The sequence below is a fragment of the Melopsittacus undulatus genome, chromosome Z (genome assembly GCF_012275295.1).
Source record: "Melopsittacus undulatus isolate bMelUnd1 chromosome Z, bMelUnd1.mat.Z, whole genome shotgun sequence".
Lineage (NCBI taxonomy): Eukaryota > Metazoa > Chordata > Aves > Psittaciformes > Psittaculidae > Melopsittacus > Melopsittacus undulatus.
Genome location: NC_047557.1, coordinates 39,138,042 through 39,156,759, shown reverse-complemented (window position 1 = coordinate 39,156,759; position 18,718 = coordinate 39,138,042). Strand labels below are relative to the sequence as shown.

General features: G+C 42.8%; 1 protein-coding gene across 2 annotated transcripts in view; it reads left to right on the top strand.

Annotated features, from left to right (window-relative positions):
- The first annotated feature begins 3,015 nt into the window (after positions 1–3,015).
- The window catches only part of SMC5 (structural maintenance of chromosomes 5), a 47,557-nt gene continuing 31,854 nt past the window's right edge, over positions 3,016–18,718 (top strand). For both annotated transcript variants that reach the window (XR_004081374.1, XM_005155093.3), the window contains exons 1-6: positions 3,016–3,187; positions 5,171–5,312; positions 6,396–6,448; positions 7,820–7,982; positions 9,059–9,193; positions 10,287–10,427. Coding sequence is in view for 1 of the 2 variants with exons in the window: in XM_005155093.3 (XP_005155150.3) it covers positions 3,051–3,187; positions 5,171–5,312; positions 6,396–6,448; positions 7,820–7,982; positions 9,059–9,193; positions 10,287–10,427 (771 nt within the window). In the remaining variant the exon portion in view is untranslated. The remainder of the gene's footprint in view (positions 3,188–5,170; positions 5,313–6,395; positions 6,449–7,819; positions 7,983–9,058; positions 9,194–10,286; positions 10,428–18,718) is intronic.

Sequence of the window (18,718 nt, the reverse complement as noted above, 5' to 3'; positions counted from 1 at the left end):
AAACCTAACATAAATCCAACTCCACAGGAAGTCATGAAGCTTCACTAGAACAGCTCAAGCTGAGCACTAAAAGACGTAGCATTTTATTTACCTGGACCTGAACACAGCTTACAAGTGTGATTGGCCACACTTCCAAGAGACCCACTGCTTGATTTTGGACCACTGTGTAAGGTAAAAGGCTCATGCTTTTCCTGCAACATGACACACTGAGTCAAAAGGTTCTACCCTTCGTATTTTTTGAAAAAGAGAAAACATCAGTCTTATTCTGCCCCAGAAAAACCCACGAGGTGTCAGATGTCAAGTTTGTTTAACATTTCGTTTGGAAAAACATTTCAATTTGTCATACCAAGTTTCTCATTTGTTTGAGCATGAAAGAATGAATAAACTTTCGATACTCCATTACATTACTTTGCCTGATATTCATCTTCTTGCTCTTTTCTTCTCATACTTCCTCTGTTGTTTTCCTGTCCTCCTCCCTCACCTGTTTTTCCCACCTGCATATAGTTTCCCTAAACATAAGCATTTTGTTCTCCATGTTCTGCTATGTTCCTTTGCTCACCGCTAAATACTGTAATTACATCTTGCTGCTCTTACATTCTGTATTGGCTTTGACATCCTCCCTCTGTTCTTTCAAGAACTCCTCTGGGTCTAAGCACTGCCTACTTGGCAGCCTCTGGCACCTGCTTTTTCCAGCTCTCAGTGGCACTCATACCCATCAGATCCTGGAAAATGCTCCCTGACAAGTTCTAGTAAAAACAGATCTCTTCAGCAATCTTTAGTGGGAGTATCTCGAAATGGTCCCTTAATCTACTGCCACCTTCTCTTCTGGCTGAAGTCACTGTTCATAAGTCCAACTCTGCCCTTTTGGTCTGCAAGCTTGAGACATAACTGATTTAGGAGACTATATTAACTAAGTGAAACATTACCTATTCATAAATCAGCTAATATTTTAACTAGCTAGACACACTGTCATGGTTTAAGCCCAGCTGGTAATGCAGAACCATGTAGCTGCTCACTCATTCCCCCTTTTCACCCTCTCCTACCCTCTCCTCAGAGGGAGAAGAATCAAAAGAATGCATAACCCATAGGTTGAGATTAGAACAGTCCAATAACTAAAGTATAACACAAAACTACTACTAGTAGTAATAAGGAAAATAACAAGTGGAGAGAATATAAAACTAAAAATGGAAGGCACACCCCCGCCCCAAATCAACAATAAACACAAGTGACCCACAATACAATTGCTCACCACCCACTGACCAACACCCACCCTGACCTGAGCAGCAATTTGGGCCTTCTGGGTTACTCCCCCCAGTTTATATATTGGGCATGACATGCTGTAGTATGGAATACCCCTTTTGCAAATTTGGGTCAGGTGTTTTGTCTCTGCCTCCTCCCGGCTTCATGTGCTCCTCCTCACTGGCAGAGCATGAGACCATACCTTAAGTGTGGCTACAAAGAGGACGGAAACTCCCTTTGTACAAGGAGTCACAAGGAGAACACAAGGGGTAATGGGCACAAGTTACTCCTGGGAGATTCTCATTTGACACAAGACAAAAATATTTCACAATGAGAACAGCCATTGGAATAATCTCCCTACAGAAGTGCTGACCTCCCCAGCACTGGACACATTTAAGACTCAGCTGGACAGGGTGCTGGGACATCTAGTCTAGGTCATGCTTTGCCAAGAAAGGTTGGATCAGATAGCCCTTGAGATCCCTTTCAACATGGTATTCTACAACTCTATGATTAGCAGAATATTATAGATACAGTTCCTTAGGTGCAGGTAGCATGGCAAGCCTCTGCTAAATATCTGGTTGCTATTAGGAAAACACAATTTTCCTTGTAAAATTACTAGGACAAAAACCAAACACACTCTACTTATGTGTTGATTCCTTTACCTAGTTCCACTTAAGCACAAACAGTTTCTTATGTCTTTGCTTCAGCAGTCTTAATCAGTCTCCATATCCCTCATAGAATATTTGGTTAGTTACAAGGTCTTGTGCTTCATCAGGAACTCTTGATCTGGGAGAAAAAGTAAAGCACGTGGAAAAGGTAAGTCATCTTCAGGAGTCTGAGTACCACTGGTGATTTCCCAGCTGTCAAGGTACCAAAATCTCACACACAAGCATTCATCTAGCAGGTAAAGGGCCTGTCCTTCGTGCGGACTTTCTGAAGGAACTTTCTGAAGGAACTTTTTCCTACTGTTTCGTTAAAAGCGAAGAAAAAGCAAACAAACTCAGGCGCTAGAATATGAAAACGAGGAGCGCTCGCTCGCCCGGAGCCCATGCGGAACCTGTGAAGGACAGGGGGGTACCCAGAAGGTGCCCAAGCCTGCAGCACCGATGCCCGACTTCTCGGCTGTGCTGCCACCTAGTGGGAAAGCCGCTACACCACTCCTTCCACGGAGTCCGCCGCCAGCCGCCGCATAAAGGCCGCTACCGGACAGCGATAGCTGAGAGGCTAGGCCGCCAGCCCCCTCCTGCTCCAGCCTTAGGCCTCCGCTAATGGCGGGCTCCGGTGCCGATCGACCCCCTTCTAAGGGAAAGCACTGGGCCGAGGCCGCGGCACAAGCATCGGCACAGCCCCTCCGCTCCACGGCACCTTAACGCAGGCGGTCCGAAAGATGCCGTCCTCCCTCCGCAGTACCCACCGGGACGTGCGGTCGGAGAAGGAGGGAACGATGCCTTCCGCCGGTCGGGACGGGCCCAGGCCCCGCCTCAAGCCCTGTTAGGCCACGCGATGCCTCAGAGTAGGCACACACTTTGTTACTACTGCTGCTACACCCGCCGCCGCGCGCCCCCGTGCCCGAAGCCCATGGCAACACCCCAATCTCTTTCCAGGGCCCCTATATTACCCCCGTCCCGTTCCCCCCCCCCCCCCCCCCCCGCCAATGGGCATGAGGATGGCGAGCTGCAAGCCAATAAAAAGCTTCACTGGGGCTCAGTCGTTCCCTCTCAGCCAATGAGCGCGCTCTTCACCTGCCCGCCGTTTCTTGCCTGCTAATGAGGAGGAGGCGCGGGGCACGATGTTGTGGCGGAGCGGGGAAAATGGCGGTTCCGGAGAAGCGGAATCAGGATGTCTGTCATCTTGGCGCCAGCGGTAGCCAGGAGACTGCGGGCAGCGCTAGGGAATGCCACCGCTTCGTCGAGGGCTCCATCGTCAGGATCTTCATGGAGAACTTTCTGTGAGTGTGCGGCGGATTTTTCCTCCTGGGTGGCGGCGGCCGAGCGGCCGCCATTGGCCCTAGCGCGTGTGCTAGCTCTGGCATACGGACTTCAGCCGTCTAGAGGTTGGTGGCTTGTTTGGGCGACCTCGGCTTCTTCCTCCGCTCCTCCGCCTCCCTGTAAAGCTAGTGTGGGGCCCGGTAGCTGACGGTTAAGAGAGCAGGGCCAGACCTGGCGCAGTAGGCTGGCGGGGCAGGAGCGCGCTCGCTGCTGCCGGATTCTGCCGTGGTGCACGGAGCAGGGGGTCACCCTCGGTTAACTGCGGGGCTTGATAAGGCCTTAGGTACCGAGGAGAGTGGGGACTGGAAGAGGGAATAAGCGAAATGTGTGTTCCTGGGAAGGTGATACCTTGCTTGGAGCTGTCTGGATTGCTGGTCCCATATAGGCTCTTAGTGCAGTGTCGGCGCTGCGGGGTTTCGTTTCCCGCTGGTGGTCGTGTCGGCCATTCTTCCCCGAAGGTGTTGGTTCTTATTTATGTCAGCCTCTGGAAGCTTTTTTTCTCCCAGTTTCGTGATTGTCAAGCTGTGACGGAGAGAGTGCAAAAGATCTTCATAGGGCAGTAGTTCCCAGCAGGTCCTGGGAGCCATTAGAATAAAACGTGGTTTGACTTTTTGTGGGTGCTTTCTTCAGCTTCAGTGTAGTAAGAATACCATTCTATTTGCAGCTATTATACTTGTTAGTAGAAGCCTTCAGGTCCTTTTCTTATGGCTGGTGTGCTGACAGAATAATTAAATCATAGCGTGATTTGGGTTGGAAAGGACCTTGAAAATGATTGAACTCCAACCCGCCTGCCACGGGGAGGGACATCTCATACTAGATCAGTTTGCTCAAAGCCCTGTCCAGCATGGCCAGAAGGGTTTAGAGGGATGGGGCCATACAGCATAACACTGTAACTTAAGATATAACTTCCAGGCATGGAGCAAAAATAGTTCCCTATCAGCCTTGAAAGCAGTTTTGAGTAGTGTAGTTAACACGTCATGCTACAAATGGCAAATGAAGCTTCAAACATAGTAGTTTAAGGCTCGGGGTTAAGGGTTCAAACACCTTCTCTTCCGGAAGCACCTGGATTATTGTTACTGTTTCAGCCATTCACTACTTTTTCTTCTTTGGGGTTAGTGACTCATTTTGTCTCTGTGTGTTTGGGCCAGTGCAGGAACACAATGGAATGATGGAGATCACTATATATTCAGGATGTTACTGTCCTACAAACATTAATAGTTTGTGTGCTTGCTGTCTTTCTGTAGTTGGAGTAGGCATGCTGGATGCACACAATGAAAGATGTCTAACATAATTTAAAAAAACCCACTGATAAAAGTCTAATTGTTTAGGTTCCTGTAACTCAAGAAAGCTATTCCATGGTGTATCAAGATGGAGTTCCACAGGATTCTTATGGAGCTTAAGACCCAAGTACATTGTATAGGCTAGATGAGTGGAATCTCCTTCTGTTACTGCAGTGCAGCAGGCAGCTGGAATTATATGTAACAGACTTGACTTAGTTCATTCCATTTTCAATTTTCTCAATTTTCTGTTTTTTTTTTTTTTTTGCTTAACATGTAAAATAACATGATGTCCTAGTGAAGACAATAGAAATTCTCATTATGTGGCTGAGTTTCATCCTTCATAATAATACATTTTGAAGAAAGTTGTTGTAAGTATTCTCTTTGGTAGGAATGTGTTCCATGGTGTTTCATTTTAGCATTAGTTTTCGCTCTGGGATTTTATTACAAAACAGTATTTCATAAAATTATCTGTCAAATATATTTAATCATAAAGTGTTTTTAAGCAAGCAGATTTTTTGTTGAGTTTTTTTTTGTGTCAGTTGTTATTGTGTTTTTTTGTTGTTGACGGTGGTTGTGGGTTTTTATTTTTTGGGTTTTTTGTTTGTTTTTCTTTTTAAAGTGACATAGTGTTTGTAATGTTTAAGAAATTATTGTGCTTTCCAGAACATACGACACCTGTGAAGTACATCCAGGACCCAATCTGAACTTGATTGTAGGGGCTAATGGAACAGGAAAGTCAAGCATTGTTTGTGCCATCTGTCTAGGACTGGCTGGAAAGCCCTCTTTCATAGGGCGAGCTGATAAGGTAGCTATGAATTTATGTACTTTTCATGTTTAATCTGGATTCCGTTAAGAGTCTTCTCCAGTAGAGGAGGGGGAAAAGACTGCCTGACTTCATTTGCTTTATTATTATAAAAAGTAAGGTGTTTAAACTATAGAATAACCTGGTCCGGAGAGGTTTGGGAAGGCTTTTCCAAAGGGATTTTATCTTAACTGCTTGTTCTCTTCATTGAGTGATGAAGTGGAAACACCAAAATTGCACTGGAGCCTGAGGAAATTGGAGGTTGTATTTGAAGATGTTTTAAGCATGGGTGTTGGGTGTGAAAAAGCCATCTAATGCATAAATGACATTTAATCCAAAATATTAACTAAAGGAGAAATAATTTAAAAAAGTCTAACTTAAATTCCCAAGTAAATAGAACCTGTAGAAATAATGTTTTCTTAAATTAAGAGTTTATCTGAAATTACAAAGCTGCTGATCTTTGATTTAAATGGAAGTTGGATTGTTTTGAGTTGTTCTACTGTTATTTTAAATAACGTTTTTTTTTTTGCTCCAAAGAGATCATGTGTTGACATTACAGTAGGAAGCTTGTATTTGTCAATTTTGTAAGTTTTGTTTCTTACTTTCTTGGGTTTTTTGGTTGGAAGTAATATATTTCAGTAGATCTTTGGAGCACCAAATCTGGGTACCTAAATATCTGTGCATATTTTGGTTACAGCTTAGTTTTGAGCACATGTAGACATGGAAATTGACTGTGTGGCAGCACTGTGTATTGGCATTGTTATTGTCTTTTCATATTTATATATTTTAAACTATTAGAATGGGCAGTTCTGTTAATGTGGATATTTGGCAATTTCTTTCATTTGTATTCCTTTGTTCCTTGAATTCATAAGAACTTCTTCTCTGTGGATCTGCTGATTACAGTTTGTTCAGTTTTAGAGGCTGAAATTGATCAGAAATTGTTAACCTGTGAGGAAGATTTTATTTGTAAATTTTCAATAAAATATCCTATTACAACAACTCGGTTATACAAACATGTATTTTTGTAAGAGATTACTTTGTAATACACTTACTTTGCAATAATAACTTCTGTAATTAATTTTGTAGGTTGGTCTCTTTGTAAAGCAGGGATGCTTGAAAGGTGTAGTAGAAATTGAACTGTAAGTAGTAAAATTGTATTTCCTCATGTATTTTTAATGGGATTATTTCCTTACATAGGCATTCACAAGGTTGTGAAAAAGAACCTGCTGTTCAGAGGTCTGTCTTTAAGTTGGTGATTTACTTTTTTATGCAGACTTCAGTATTGTAGGGTTAAATAATTGTCACACAATATATAAGGAGTAATGACTGGTCTTAATTTCAATTTCTAAAGCATTTTACCTTGTCTTGATGTACAAAGAATATATCTCTAAAGATGAATATATGTGGTGTGTTTAGCTTTTGCTTACATTTAATGTTTGGATGATTCACATGACGTAGTGGTTAGAAATAATGTTTGAAGAGGAAAAACACAACAAAGTCTAAATTTTAAAAACAAGTGTTCTGCCTTTCATATACTGCTGGTATGTGGGACTCCTCTGCATTTTTATTGAAAACATCACACACTGAAATAAAAGAAAAATTCCTTAATTTGATAAAAGAAATGAGTATGGCTTTCTAGGTCTTTTGAAAGAAGTCTGGAATATTAAAATAAGGTAGTAAGCACTTACGAGGAAATAATGATAGTCTCTTCAAGAAGCAGGCTCATATCCCTGTGGTACTTATTGCAAACACTGGAAGCTGTTGAATTCTACTTTGACTGCTGTCCTTAAGTCTCCTAAGGTACATGGCTGCCAAACTGTTACAAGCCCTTATACTCCATCTTTAACAATATGCTGATTGAACAGGCACTAGACGATTTCTAAATCAAAATAGTGCCCAAAATTCTCAAGAGTTGGCTGTCTCACTGCTCATTTGTTATTGATATATCTCAACCAGACTGAATTTTTGAAGGTAACTGTTGGGCTAGAGAATCAAGTGTACAAGTGATGCATGTTTGTTGTTCTTTAAAAGCAGAAAATGAAAACAAATTAGTATTTTTCATACTGTATGATACTACTTTTATGCTCAAATGGAGGCTGTTGATATGGTTCTGTGCACTAAAATATAGATGTCTGGCATCAATATGCAACTCCTGCATCCCAATTTTAAAACTTCCTAAATGTCATACAGAAAAACATACACTCTTACATAAACTATCCACATCTGTAACAGTGGCTCATACATTCAGCAGGAGTATGTAATTTATATAAATAACTTCCTCTGAGTTAAGATGTACAGATATTCTTGATGTTTTCTGTACGAGATTAATTTACCACTGAAGACTTGTACATTTTCCAAAGCACAAAATGTGAATCTGCTGCTATTGTCCAGTTAACTTATATTAAGTATCTAGATATCTAAAAGTTTTAATACTGTAAATCTGACATACTTTGACAGTTGGTAACTTTTGTGTATTCTCAAAAGTGTAAGCACTTCTCTTTATTAATCAGGTCTAAGACACCTGAAAATATTGTCATCACACGAGAGATTCACGTGGTGAACAATGCGTCAGCATGGTTTATCAACAGAAAGCCAACAACCCTGAAAACAGTAGAAGAGCAGATTGCAGCCTTAAACATCCAGGTGGACAATTTGTGCCAGTTTCTTCCTCAGGTATGAATTAATTCTGAAAGATGGTGCAAGTGGAGTGCTGTGTTTTGAGAAGGTTTTGGTGCTTCTTAGGTTTTGTCGCACTTAAGCAATTTTATGGGACAGCACAAAGAATGGAAGTGATGAGGCAGATAATACTGGTGTGATGGTGAAAGAAAGGAGAAACTATGTGACCTTTAAGGCTCACTTGTTGAGCAGGTTTTGTAACTGTTGACACTGAAAGGAAAACTGATGTTTCCCATGTTAGTGTTTGAGTATCAGCACTGACAGTGGTATCTCTCTGTCCTGTCTGTGCTGCTCTAGGGATATTAAGCAACTGATCTGTAAGGAAATTTTTAAGTTGTCTTGAGGTCTAGCACTCTCTTTGTACCTTTACCTGCATGGCTACTATAATCCTGCATCCCTGACTTTCCCAGTCAGTGCCTGCTTGCACTTTTCTCTCATTATTCTCCAGTCAGTTCCTCAGGCTTGGATTCTGGAGGGGAAGAGTTGTCTGAATGTCTTTCTCCATAAAACAGAAATCAGTCCTACTAGATGACTCTGTACCTGCAACAGAGGCTGTAGCAATGCTTCTTGGTACCCTTGGCTTCCAGCCTTAATGTTAAACTCCTTCATGGTTTAACTTTTGTGTTAATCATAGAATACATAGTGGGAAGGTGTAGCCTGAGAACCGATTTTAAGAAGAGTGGAATAAAACCTTTAATTGTCTGTACTAGATTCAGAAGAATGATAACCAATTCAAAAATAATGAGCCAACCCACGTTCTCCACAGCTACCCTCAAAAGCTTCCAAAGAGCCAGTGACTTCTAAGGTTCAGCCTTGAATCATTCCTGAACAGCTCCAAGAAATCTTACTAATGTTGAGGAGGTTTTGGTTGCTAGTCTATGAGGGGGGTCATCCTATGTCAGAGCTGTTTGTTGTAGAACTATAAGTCAGGTTATTTTCATAAGTAAACTGAAGTATTTTAATCCAGTATTACTGTATTGCACTGTCTTAACTAGTACTGTTTTTTGTTACTGTTTTTTTGTGGGTTTGGGTTTTTTTTTTGTTTTGGGTTTTTTGTTGCTTTTTTTTTTTAGGACAGAGTTGGAGAATTTGCAAAACTGAGTAAGATCGAGTTGCTTGAAGCCACTGAAAAATCCATTGGCCCTCCAGAAATGTACCAATTTCACTGTGAACTGAAAAACTTCAGGGAAAAGGAAAGAGAACTAGAGGTAAACATGTACATTAGACAGAGAGCAACAACTGTAGGAAAATTAACATAATAAAATACAACAGGATGTCTTACAGAATTAGAAGGTAGTCATTATTTACAAAGTCTGTGGAAAGCTGGTTTTACCAAATCATGCTCATCTTTCTCATTCATTCACTCCAACACTCACATGCTCATAAGCCTGAAGACATGTGTGCAAGTGGTCTGGACACAGATGACAAGGGATGCCTGTTGTCAAGTACTGATCACTTCTGTGTGATTCTTGACTGGCAACAGCTTTTCTGGACAGATCTTTTATGGCTTTTCAGAATCATCAGTTCTTATACCATGGTCCTTTGCTTTAATATTGCTAACATCAACTTCCATAAATTACGGGCAGAATTGTTGCCTGTTACCCGTTTTTCCTAGTTTGTATTATTAACAGATAAAGAAGAAAAGGGAGAATGAATGCAATGAGCTGCAACATTGTTGCCATCCTGGTTTTAGTATTCAGCCTCTTTCCCTGTCAGTTATTTGTACTGTGATCTTACCAGAGTGCAGGTTTAATGGTCTTTGCAGAATTTATGTGTTCCTTGCTGTTACTGCTGAGAATGGTGTCTGTTGTTAGCCATACAGGCCATTCTCGTAATGCTTTGTTTTGCTGTTTCTTCTTGTGCTAGTGTCCACGCATGCATTCGCACTCATACATACACATTCACATAACAACCTTAATGTTTCTGTTATAAATTTCTGCAAGATCTTTCACAAGCCTTTTTGCTACTTGTATTTATCAAAAATGGTTATGATGCTTTAGAAACTAGTAGATTAATGGAGGCTGTAGGGAGTAACTTCCTGAGAAAATTAAAGACAAACTCTTCAACTTAAAATTTCTGTTCAAATTAGATTTGTTTTCACAGAAAGTATGTGCTAAATGTGCTTGTAAAAGCTGGGCAACTATTCCTAGTTGTGTTGTTCCCCTCTAATTACTGATTTACAAAAAATGTCCTCTCTATTGTTATATTTTTGCTTTAACATACATGTGGGGAGTAAACTATTTCTGAAAAGTGTTTTCACAAAGTGGATGTTATTAAACATGAAAACATACATTCTTACAGAACTTGTGCAGAGACAAAGCTAACTCTTTGGAGAAGATGAAACAGAGGGTTGAACGATACAAACAAGATGTTGAGAGATACCATGAGCGCAAACGCCATCTAGACTTAATTGAGATGCTTGAGAGGAAAAGGCCTTGGGTGGTAAGTTGTTGTATTGTTGGGTTTTTTTCTTTTCAGAGGTTTTCTTATAAAACCCAATTTTCCTAATACTGCAGTATTGGAAATTTGAACATCATTACAATTGCTTGGTGCAAATAGGCCAGGTCTTGAAATACGGTTCTTGGCCTTTTATCATTTGCTTACATATGTAGCTATACTTTAAGAAGTTGCTTAAGATGTAACTTAAGTACTTCCTGCCCATTTGGCCATTTAGGAGAGCCAGCAATGTGGGCCAAGAGCAGTATTTCTTATACTCCTTGCAGACACAACTGGCTTAATTTAAGTGCCGTGCCTAGGTGGTTCCACTTGCTTCTTCCATAATGCAGAAAACTTTTGTGACTTATCTTGTTGAAGTTTTGCAGATAACTGAAGTCTCACATGGGTGTACAAAAAAAACTTTGTCCCTTGTATCTTTAAAAGCAACTGGATTCAGGGGTTTGTACCTTCACTGTTTTTAAGCCTCTGTGGTAATGACCAAGGGATGTAGGAGCAGCAATAGGAATAGGTGAATGGTGGTAGGTGCTAAGAGGGTGGGCTGTACACTCTGTGTCTTTAGGGTTGGACTTCCACACTTGCTGAATGATACGAATTTTTCCTACTACATGTGCATCAGCCTTGCTTAGTTATCAAGAAGAGTGTTATTTTACTAGGAGAGATATAAGTCTTGTATATTTAATGTAGGCTGATACTGATCTCTAGTGTAAGATATTTGCAGATAGAGAACTCTGGTCATCTGAAATTGGTGGGGGTGAACTAAAGTATCTGCTCTCAGTTAAATTTCCTTCTGTAAGTTTGAAAGCAGTGCTGTTAATTACATGCTTCTTAAGCAAATTTAGACTTCTTCACATCTTACTTTTTCATGGCTGTCTTCGGGACAGTTTGCATTGCTGATATATATTAAATGCTTTTGGTGGGTGCACTCAATTAGGAGAAATTTAAGTTTTTGGCCACTGAATCTGTAGAAACAACAGTGTTCTGACGTAAGTGGCAAAACAAGTGTGTTTTGACACCTATGTGAAGATTAAATTTGTAGTACAGGATCAGTAGTGTGTACCAGATTGTTTAACAGAAGTCACTTTTCTGTGGGTAACTTACAGTTGAAATCAAGGATCATCAAGATAATTGTTTTACTAGAAAGAAGGCATTTGACCTACAGGCTGCAACAAAAATTTGCACTCCATTGTGATCTTCAGTGTACAAAATCGTTGCTATTTTGTGTTTGTCAAATCCTTCTAATGTATCATAGAATCATAGAATAGTTAGGGTTGGAAAGGACCTTAAGATAATCTAGTTCTAACCCCCCTGCCATGGGCAGGGACACCTCACACTAAACCCTATCACCCAAGGCTTCATCCAACCTGGCCTTGAACACTGCCAGGGATGGAGCATTCACTACCTCCCTGGGCAACCTATTCCAGTACCTCACCACCCTAACAGTGAAGAATTTCTTCCTTAGATCCAATCTAAACCTCTGCTGTTTAAGTTTCAACCCGTTACCCCTTGTCCTATCATTACAGTCCCTAATGAATAGTCCCTCCCCAGCATCCCTGTAGGCCCCCTTCAGATACTGGAAGACTGCTATCACTTGGCATTCACCTGTGCTGCAAAATACCAAGCTCCCTAAAATAAATGCGTTCTTTTACAATGAGATATTTCTTTTTCATCTGATCTAAACTGTTTAATCCTAAGAAGGAATGTTTTTTTTATGTCTTAAAATTGGATTCACTAGAGTTGAGAGTAGCACGAAAGTTTATTCTTCCTACTGTGGATCTTCCCTCTCCTTTATCCTCCCTGTAAGGTAGGTTTATACTTGTAGACCAAACTTGCATAGGTGTTTAGAATTGCCTCTGTAACATAACAGAATAGCTGGGTGGGCCTCTGAATCAGCGAGGAGACAGATGCATAAACACTGCAGTATGTTACAAAATGGAGAAGAGGCAGCTTGAAAACCAGTCATCTGAAATACTCATTAGATTATATCTTGATCATAGTAGAAAAGAGGAAGCCTAGTGCTGCACTTACTTTACTGTTTGACCACTGTAGAACTATGGTTTTATTCTGAAGACTGCTATCCTTCACCTAAGGAGTACTTTTATAGTCAGTTCACCTCCTTCTATGTATGAAGACTTACACACAATTTTACATATATCTAATAGGTTTTTGAGCATCTGCTTTAAATTCCATAAATCGGACCCTAGGGGTACAATGTTAAATATTTGGGCTCAAGGAGTTAGGGGATATTTTATACTTTTGTGTGTATTGTAATGGGACTTCCATCAGATGATAGTGTCATCAACAGTTGGTGAACAAATTTAAGGAGCTGCAGTTTTTCTAACATAGATAAACTTTTTGTAGCTCCTTAAAGAAAAGGTGTTTCTTTTCCTTCCAAGCTTAAGTTTAAGGTAGTACGGTGTGCCATAAGGTATATTGTTTTAAGGTAGTATAGGAGCAGGAGGTGCTGTTCTGCCTGATGTAAATGCCCTGGGCACATGTAGTTCTGAAACCAAGCTGTGTCCATTCTTTTCCTCCTGTTCTGTTCACAATTGAGAAGCTTTGGTATGTAGCCAAGGTGCAAATATCTATTTGGAGGGCTGAAATCCTATGGAGGTTTTTCAGCCCTTTAGCTAAGTGCGTAATTACAAGCATCAATGATATAAAAATATAGAAGTCTGGTGAAAGTCAGGTTTTCTTAAAGTGTTAAAGGGATTTGCTGTATTAAAACCATGTCACTTCAATTTCTAGAGAAACCTGCCTGTAGTTTATGTCTGAAGAAATGAGGTGTAATTGTATGAGTGTGCATTTGCTTTGACCTCGAAGAATAATACCTTATTTAGAGCAGAGCTAAATTTTAAGCTTATTCTATCAGCTAACTGGAAGTATAATTGCTTTGCCTCTAGCTTTGTAATAGCTACTGAATGTATGTCACATTACAGAATTACAGCAGCTTACTTCAAATACTTTAGTATTTTTATGCCAAAGATACTCTGCAGAAAGAATTTGGGTTTAATAGCCCAAGTTCATTTCTTTGCAATTAATTGTGTGTGTTTACAAACAGGGTCATTAAATAACTAACTGGGAAAAAATGGTGGCAGAAAAAGCAAAGTTAACTGTTAAAGATAGAGCTGGTATGCTATCTTTATTTATTATCTTTTTAATGCTCCAAAACTTGGAATAATCAAGGCATATGCTCTAAACTAGGGGCTTTCTCTAGTGCTCTGCCAAATCTGACAGCCTTCTCTTCCTCTGTACCACTACATTCATGTACCTGCTTCTCCTCCCTCTTGTCCTCTGAGTATCTTTTTTTTCTCATCGATGATTAAGGGTCATTGAGTGTTGTTTTCTTCTCTTTTTTTAATTTTTTTAGTGTTTTTTTTTTGTCAATTGGTTGCTTCTTTGTTTGTTTTGTTTTGGTTTTCTCCTTCCAGAGATCATGACACGAAAAAAATCATGACTAATGACTTCTTCAGCCTAAACTATTTTTTTTTTTCCCCCAAATTTACCCTGCCTTGAAGTGAAGGTTCTTAGGAATGCATCTCCAGTTAAAACTCCCTAGATAGTGACTTCTCTGCTGTTTGTGGTGCATGGTGGAGTTTTAGTTTTGCTTCCTGAATTTCTGTTCCACTCCATTTGTCTCCTTGTTTTACTTCAGGGTAATGTCTGTTACTGGCTCAGACAGATAGAATCATAGAACAGTTAGGATTGGAAAGGACCTCAAGATCATCTAGTTCCAACCCCCCTGCCATGGGCAGGGACACCTCACACTAAACCATATCACCCAAGGCTTCATCCAACCTGGTCTTGAACACTGCCAGGGATGGAGCATTCACAACCTCCCTGGGCAACCCATTCCAGTACCTCACCACCCTCACAGTAAAGAATTTCTTCCTTAGATCCAATCTAAACCTCTGCTGTTTAAGTTTCAACCCGTTACCCCTTGTCCTGTCACTACAGTCCCTAATGAATAGTCCCTCCCCAGCATCCCTGTAGGCCCCCTTCAGATACTGGAAGGCTGCTATGAGGTCTCCATGCAGCCTTCTCTTCTCCAGGATGAACAGCCCCAACTTTCTCAGCCTGTCTTCATACGGGAGGTGCTCCAGTCCCCTGATCATCCTCGTGGCCCTCCTCTGGACTTGTTCCAACAGTTCCATGTCCCTTTTATGTTGAGGACATCAGAACTGCACACAATACTTCAAGTGAGGTCTCACAGGAGCAGAGTAGAGGGGCAGGATCACCTCCTTTGACCTGCTGGTCACGCTCCTCTTGATGCAGCCCAGGATACGGTTGGCTTTCTGGGCTGTGAGTGCACACTGCTGGCTCATGTTCATTTTCTCATTGACTAACACCCCCAAGTCCTTCTCTGCAGGACTACCATGAATTTCCTTTTTGCTCAACCTGTAGCTGTGCCTGGGATTGCTCCGACCCAGGTGTAGGACCTTGCACTTGGCATGGTTAAACTTCGTGAATCTGGCATCAGCCCACCTCACAAGCGTGTCAAGGTCCCTCTGAATGGCATTCCTTCCCTCTAGCGTATCAACAGAACCACACAGCTTGGTGTCATCGGCAAACTTGCTGAGGGCACGCTCAATTTCATTGTCTATGTCAGCAACAAAGATACTAAACAAGACCGGTCCCAACACCGATCCCTGAGGGACACCACTCGTTACTGATCTCCAGCCGGACATTGAACTGTTGACCACAACTCTTTGAGTGCGACCATCCAGCCAGTTCTTTATCCACTGAGTGGTCCACCTATCAAATTGATGACACTCCAATTTAGAGACAAGGATGTCATGTGGGACAGTGTCGAATGCTTTGCACAAGTCCAGGTAGATGACATCAACTGCTCTACCCTGTCTGTCAATTCTGTAACCCCATCCCAGAAGGCCACCAAATTGGTCAGGCAGGATTTCCCCTTAGTGAAGCCATGCTGGCTGTCACCAAGCACCTTGTTGTTTTTCATGTGCCTTAGCATGCCTTCCAGGAGAATCTGCTCCCAGATTTTGCCAGGCACAGAGGTGAGACTGACTGGTCTGTAATTCCCCGGGTCATCCATTTTCCCCTCCTTGAAAATGGGGGTTATATTTCCTTTTTTCCAGTCATCAGGAACTTCACCTGTCTGCCATGATTTTTCAAATATGATGGCCAGTGGCTTTGCAACTTCATTCGCCAGCTCCTTCAGGACCCGTGGATGGATTTCATCAGGTCCCATGGACTTGTGTATGTTTACGTTCTTAAGATGGTCTTGAACCAGATCCTCATGTACAGTGGGCCCAAGGTCTAGGTTTTCACAGTCCCTGTGTCCGCCTTCCAAGACTTGGGTGGTGCGGTCAGAGCCTTTGCCAGTGAAGACCGAGGCAAAGAAGTCATTCAGAACCTCAGCCTTCTCCAAGTCCTGTGTAGCCAGTTCTCCCGAAAGTTTCCGGAGGGGGCCTACATTGTCCTTAGTCTGTTTTTTTAGCCGCTACATACCTATAAAATCCCTTCCTGTTATCTTTAACATCCTTTGCCAAGTTTAGCTCCAATTGGGCCTTAGCTTTCCTAACTTGGTCCCTAACTACCCGGACAACATCCCAGTATTTATCCCAGGCCACCTGTCCTTGCTTCCACCTTTTATAAGCCTCTTCCTGTGAATTTTTCTCAGCAGCTGCTTATCCATCCAAGGAGGTCTCCTGGCCCTCCTGCTGCACTTCCTTCTAGTTGGGATGCAACACTCCTGAGCTTGTAGCAGGTGATCCTTGAATGTTAACCAAGAGTCTTGGGCCCCCTTGCCCTGTAGGGCTATATCCCATGGAACCTTGCTAAGCAGGTTCCTGAAGAGCCCAAAGTCTGCTCTCTTGAAGTCCAGGGCAGTGAGCTTACTGTACGCTCTTCTCACTGTCTTGAGGACCTCAAATTTGACCATCTCGTGATCACTGCATCCAAGACTTCCCTGGGGAGTCACATTTCCAACGAGCCCTTCCCTGTTGGTGAGCACGAGGTCAAGCAGGGCACCTCTCCTCGTCGGCTCCTTTATTGCTTGCGGAAGGAAGTTGTCTTCCACACAATCGAGGAACCTCCTGGATTGCTTGTGCCGGGCCATACCGTCGCCCCAACAGATGTTAGGGTGGTTGAAGTCCCCCATGAGAACAAGGGCCTGTGAGCGTGAGGCTTTTCCTATTTGTTTGTAGAGTTCTTCATCCACAGGTTCCTCTTGATCAGGCGGTCTGTAACATATCCCCACAGTAATGTGTCCCATCACCGATTTCCCCTTAACCCTGACCCACAAACTTTCTGTTAACTGATCACCTGTCCCCAGACAGAGTTCCATACTCTCCAGCCTATTCCTAACATAAAGGGCAACTCCCCCCTCCTCTCCTACCGGGCCTGTCTTTTCTAAAAAGCCTATAACCTTCCATTCCAACACTCCAGTCAAAGGAGCCATCCCACCATGTTTCTGTGATGCCTATTATATCACAGCCCTGTAGATGTGCCCACATCTCTAATTCCTCTTGTTTGTTCTCCATGCTACGGGCATTTGTATAGAGGCATCTTATCTGAGCTCCAAATGAAGCCGGCTCATTGGCTGGAGCAGCTAGAATATTACTACATTGCTCAGAGTATTTATTATAGGTGCTGGTAACTGACTGGATGTGTTGGGATGGAATGATGCTCCCCTCCCCCAACACATCCAGTTTAAAGCATCCTTGACAAGTCTGGCAAGCCTCCCAGCAAAGCCACTCTTCCCTTTCTTTATCATAGCAGTTCCACCAGCCCCCAGTAGGCCTGGCCTACAAATGTGGGCCCCATGTTCGAGACACCCAAACCCTTGACTGTGACACCACCCTTTTTACCATTTATTAACCTGTCCAACCCTCCTTGCCTTTGGGAGGTCCTCCCCTGTGTCTTGGAGAATTGTCGAAAAGACTATCTGAGCTCCAGAACCCCTGGCCACCTCTCCCAGAGCTCTGTAGTCCTTTGTTATACTCCTCAGGCTACTACTATCTATATCCCTAGCACCCACATGTATCACTAGAAGTGGGTAATAGTCCGTGGGACTTACTAGAGCAGGCAGCCTCTCCGCAACATCCCTGATCCGTGCCCCAGGTAGGCAACACACCTCCCTTGCGACCGGGTCAGGCCGACAGATGAGCGCTTCTGTCTCCTTCAAGGCAGAGTCCCCTACTACTACAATCGCCGCTTTTTCCTGGTGGCGCCAGTAGAGATCTTCTGTACCAGTGCACCAGCTGGCTCTTTCTGATGCAAGTGCATTTCCTCATCAGCCCCCTGCAGGACAGCAAAGCGGTTCTGGGTGGGTACAGCAGATTTAGGAGGAAGCCCCTTACTTTTAATTGCTCTCTTCCTCCTTTGGTTGTTTTTTTTTGTTACTAATTCCCAGCTTCCCTGATTAACAGCCCCCTTCTTTCCTCCATGAGTTAGAGGGGAATCTTGAGGCCCCTGTGCTGTTTGGTCCTGGAGCAAGCAGTCCTGCTTCCTCTCAGCTTCCCTGACATCTTGCTGCTTACTAACAGCATCCCGTAGCTCAGCCACCTGCTGGAGGAGGACCTCCATCAGGGAGCATCGAGCGCAGCCCTGCCCATTCTGCACCTTTCCCTCACCAGACCAGTGCAGGCACTCTCTACACTCCAAGCTCTGCACCGCAACCTCCCCACTTACCGGCTCTGTCTGGGTACCCACGCTGGCCACCACCGGGGCAGCGAAGGCAGAGCTCCCAGACCAGACCCTGGTCACACGGTGAGTGCTCACCATCCCACTCGCCTGCCCGCGCGAACTGCCGTGCAAACTGCCTCGACCCGCTCTGTTCGCTGCGCTCCCTGGGTAGATTTTTAAGCACTCACAGTTGGTGCCACTCCTCCTGTCTCCGCCCCCGGTGAGTCTGTCCAGCTCCTTCCTTTTCTTTTTACCAGAGTTTTCTATGCTTATTTGCTCTTTAGCTTGAGGACTTCTGCCCAACTATTGCTCAAGCTATGGGCAGAAGCGGCTAAGGAATTACTTTTTCCACACAATCCCAGATGGATTTAGAGACAAGGTAAAGCAGACAAATGTGTCGTTTCTTCTCCTACTTGAATTGCATATTGCTGAAAAACCATTAAATGTGTGTCCTTGTTTACTGGGGACTAAATGATCCCTGATTCTCCTAGTCATAAGACTAGTAACAGTAGCTTCTGAATGAGATTTTTCCTATAAAACTTGTGTACAATTAAATAAAATGTTAGAGCAGTATGAAGCAGTGCAACAGAAGACAAAAGTATGTAATTGTTTTACTTTCAAATCCT